Source organism: Temnothorax nylanderi, unplaced genomic scaffold (genome assembly GCF_030848795.1).
Source record: "Temnothorax nylanderi isolate EJ_2023f unplaced genomic scaffold, tnyl_v1.0 TNYL_tig0586_pilon, whole genome shotgun sequence".
Classification (NCBI taxonomy): domain Eukaryota; kingdom Metazoa; phylum Arthropoda; class Insecta; order Hymenoptera; family Formicidae; genus Temnothorax; species Temnothorax nylanderi.
This window is the reverse complement of record NW_027249648.1, coordinates 43,440-48,245: the sequence shown is the minus strand read 5'-3', so window position 1 is coordinate 48,245 and position 4,806 is coordinate 43,440. Positions and strand designations below refer to the sequence as shown.

The 4,806-nt window shown below is 37.2% G+C and overlaps 1 protein-coding gene across 1 annotated transcript; it reads right to left on the bottom strand.

Annotated features, from left to right (window-relative positions):
- Positions 1 to 331: 331 nt before the first annotated feature.
- LOC139784111 (uncharacterized) lies at positions 332 to 1,095 on the bottom strand. Its single transcript, XM_071723276.1, has 2 exons — positions 805 to 1,095; positions 332 to 769 (listed from the first exon to the last, which is right to left on the bottom strand). The coding sequence occupies exons 1-2, from the start codon at positions 1,093 to 1,095 to the stop codon at positions 332 to 334; spliced, it is 729 nt and encodes a 242-aa protein (XP_071579377.1).
- Between the last annotated feature and the right edge of the window lie 3,711 nt (positions 1,096 to 4,806).

The window sequence follows — 4,806 nt, the reverse complement described above, 5'->3', positions numbered from 1 at the left end:
CCGGTACATATAATACGTTTGTTAATTTTACTGGCTTTACTTTACTGTGTATTTTAATATTTATTCGTACAATCCCTACTCCGTGAGATATTATATTTTCTTTTCCGGCTGTGCTTATATTACTAATCGGTCCATCAGATAACATTTCAAACGCGTTTCTATCGTTACACATATGTGAGGTAGCTCCGCTATCTAAATACCATTCGTTTTTTTCTGACGAACAAACTAAAGCCGAGATCGCGATTAGAGAGTCATCTTCTTCCTGTTCCTTCATTTTACTCGCTTGTTTAGCCTTGCCGCCATCTTTTCTTCTTAGCCGACAACGATTCGCTTAATGTCCATATTTACCGCAGTTGAAGCAATTGCCATTAAATTTCCTCTTATCCTGGTCGCTCCTGGTCGAACCTTTGTTTGTAGATGCAGATGACTCTTTATTTGCGTGAGCTTTCCGGGAAACCAGCGCCGACGTTGTAGCGTTTTCTTTATTATCGTTCCCTTGACGCCTTGCCTCTTCTTCTATTAGCTTTCCTTTAATGAAGTCCACTGTTGGAATTTGATCCCTCGACTCGATCGCCACACAGAAATTTTCAAAATCGTCAGGTAGACTGCTTAATAACATAATTGACTGCAGCTCGGGAGGTATCTCTATTTCCGCATCTTCCAGTAAATTAACCTTTTCTTGGAAATTATTTATGTATTGTGACATTGACTCAGAAGGACTTTTTCTTAGGTTATACAATTGTCGATACACACACACAGAACTGCCTTTCTTATATATATATATATATATATATATATATATACCGGACCTTTTGAACTGTGTATTCTCGCTAATTCATCCCATGCCTGTTTGGATGTTACCGCTTTCTTTAAGTGTCCTAATTCCGCCTTTGATACGCTCAGAATAATGAGTACAAGAGCCTTTTCATCCTTGGTCGTCCAATTCGATGCACTTGCTTCCGCCTCAGGCCTTACGATTTCGCCACTTGTATAGCCCCAGAGGTCATTATATATGAGCACACTCCTCATTTGCATTTTCCATGCCTCATAGTTACCGTCGGATAATTTTTCGATGTGCTGTACACTGCTATGCATTTTGGCACGAATGATTGATGACACAAAGGATTGATGACACAGTTACTCGTTTAACTTTTAATGCGACTTTCTGATATTTACGTTCTTCTCCGTCCCTGGGCCTATAACCTGTTAGCTTTTTGTGCAGGGAAGACTATTAAAGACAGTCCGTTGTACTTCAGTGTTTATTACAATGTGTCCGGTAACACGAAAACGCGGCAGCAGCCATATATAAAAGTACACACAAAAGAGGAAGCTCATGCGGTAGAGCAGGAACAATACAGCGCTATCGTAGCGGTCGGTAAAACATATCGGGTACATGAAAATAACTAAACGTGCATAATATTACGATATCTCTACATACAGTAACACACTATCACAAAACAATCTCTCTATCGACAATAAGACACCGAATTTCACAATACCATACATTAAATCGGTCGCAAAAGGTTTCACAACGTTGGCTAAAGACATTAATTTCCGTCCGGCATACACAATCCCATTTAAATTGAATAATTTTATAAAACTGGACAAAGACAAATTAGAAACATCTGCACATTGTGGAATCGTATATAAAATAAGTTGCAGCGATTGTGAAGCCACATATGTTGGACAGTCCAAAAGACAATTAAAAACTAGAATCAAAGAGCATAAATCAGATTTAACGAAAAAAAAAACGGATCTCCATCCGTTATTTCCGAACATCGTCTTAAGACAGAACATAAATTAGATTGGGAGGGGGTGAAAATATTGGACAATGAACTCATGTATTATAAAAGACTCATTTCAGAGATGGTACATATAAAAAGACAGAGTCAGGGCCTTAACAAACAAACTGACACAGATCTATTACCAGACTCATATCTTCCCGATACTAAGTTTACTCTATCCTCCTTAATTCCCACTCTATTCTTATCCCTCCCATATTCCATCCCTTCTAACTTATTTTTACATCAAAATTTTCTTGACCTTCGCACTTGCTGTTAGACCAACGACTGGAACACACGTATTCCCGGAGAGAAATTAAGGTATTAAGATCCACAGAATTAGAACGTACTTTTCATTACATATAAATTACTATTTTTATTGTAATCTAAGGACACTCGGATAATCAGCGTGTTCCAGTCTTGGACGACAAAGATAGATCCTTCCTTCCTTCCACCGACTTATTGACACCACATCCAACTAATTATACAATAATGGAATCAACATTGTTGCCGATAACCACGACATATGTAAAGGATATATGAAGACATGTAAGCGAGTTAACTCGATCGTACGTAGCGACTTTTCATTATGTTAGTTTATCGTATGGAGCGACTTCTCTATTAATTATAATGCCGTTAGCTTATGTTCAATTAATGTACGAAAGTTTTACTAATGTAACGACTCTTTAAGTAACGACCAATGTCACACTGAAGAAGACCACATTCAAGGCCGAAACGTATGTATTATTGTTTATTGTTCTAAGGTAATATAATATTTTAGCAATAACACCCGGCTAGTTCGCCAGCCCTTCTATCGAATATTGTTTTATACAAAGCGAACAGTTAATTATTGTTTACTTTATTTTATTATTTGTTTAGTATCTGCACCTATTTATTTAATCGATTCCGGAAAATTACTTGTTGTAGGATTCCATTCCAAGATTCTAAACAAAAATATGGCGATGGTACCAAAAAGCTATAATAGTTTTAAAAAAAATATTTTGTTTTTTTTAAGTACCTTCCACCCATTTTATTGGTTCGAAAAAATTACTTGTTGTAGAATACTATCCCAAAATTCTACATAAAATATATGGCGATCGTACCAAAAGCATATCATATTTAAAAAAAATAAAAAGTGTACTTTATTTTTTAAAAGTACCGCCTACCCATTTTATTGCTTCCAAAAAATTATGTCCGATAGGAAACTACTCCAAGATTCTAGAAAAATTTTTTCGTAATTGTGCAAGAAAGATATCGAGACTAAAAAAATCAAGAACATTTATTTATTTATTTTATTAATGTTTCTGTCATCAGAAACCTTTCCCGAATTTTCCACAAATGTTTCTCAATGATATCTACATCATATTAAAATTTCATCAAAATCGGTTAAGCCGATCAAAAGATATGAATTATTTTCGAAATTTTCATTTTTATTTTTTACAGCAAAACGGTTCAATATTAAGGGCTAATATTTGACTAAATTGTAAGTGAAACTGATAGCAATCAAAGCAAAAAAATGAGCATGATCCGTGTGGGGGCACATTGACCCTTCTTATCCGGCTACGGCCTTTTGAATTTTTTGAAAAATATCCGTGGTTGCTCTAATTTCCGTCAATTTTGAGATATCGGGCTATTTATAATTCTATTATGTTCGTCAGTCTTTTCTACCTCTATTTTATATATAATTCTTTAAGATTTGGTTGATTAGACCCAAATTTATACGCAATTAAAGGTCCATATGCGAAGTCTATATAGTGCAAGTTTCTAATTTGCATATTTTTATACCTTCCGATACGGTTGAAGAAAATCTTGACGTCCTAAGACAAGTTCTTCTATTACTCAAACAACATGGTTTTCAACTTAATCATAAGAAGTGTCAGTTCTTAAAGATTGCGATCGAATTTCTTGGTTATGTTATTTCTCCATTGGTCATCCTTAGTGTTGAAATAATCTCGACCTTTTTGCCCCTCTCACAATCACGTTTTCGCGCACAATCTCTATTTTCATCCCTCGGTCCCCTATTGGCTCGGATCGGCTTAACCACAGGCCAGCTTTCTATAAATCGATTAGCGAATGACGATCTATCGCTTTATCGAGTCGTCTTTCATGATTCTGCGAGCATTTTATCGGGATAATGGGTGATAAGCATTGTCTTTCGGTGACTCTCAGAAGGAAGTTCTCCATCAGTGAGCCTACGAATTTGAAGATTCTTTCTTTATTTCACGAGTGCCGGTCTTGTACTTCCTGAAAGAGAATTGTGGACATCAATCCTGAAAACCCAACATCTTCTAGCGGTCCAACGGAATTCGAATTGCTCTCTCAGAATGTGCACGGTGCTACGGAACTCGGTCCTCTCTCTCAAGGCGTGCCCAATGCTACAGAAGTTGGATCGCTCTATTACCCGATTTACGGTGTGAATCTCGGTAACGAACCATTCTGCCTCTCGAATCGAAATCGGTAACAGTCTTCAAGTGTGTCCCGGTGATTTCTACGAGTCCGAAGGCGCTCTCGTTCGGCGAGTGCCGCTCTTATGAGTCTCGAAAGAGACCAGGACATCGATTACGGAAATCTAACAGTGTCTCAAGGACGAACGGACCTCGGATCGCTCTATCACCCGGTTTCCGGTGTGTTTCGCTACAACAGACATTCCCATGCCGAATCGAAAACCGGTAATAGAACTGATCTACAGATAAATCACGTGCGTACCCCGTGCCGTGTGCATTACAGCTCGGGAATCTCGCCGTCTGTCTGGCCAAACTTCAGAATAATTCGGACATTGACTCAAAACACTTAATGAACGCCATACAGAAGCGGTTAAAAATTTCCCTAAACTTAGAAAAGTTGTAGAGGTTCAACTTGAATTTACTATTTTCGCAAATTTATACAGAAATTAGCCATTAAAGCAAGACCTTTAATCTTTTGCGGACGGAAAGCATGTTGACATGCTCTCCGCTTATATTTCAGAAACTATTAGCCCAATTTTTATAAAACTTAAAATACAGAAATTTTTTGATGATTCTCTTTT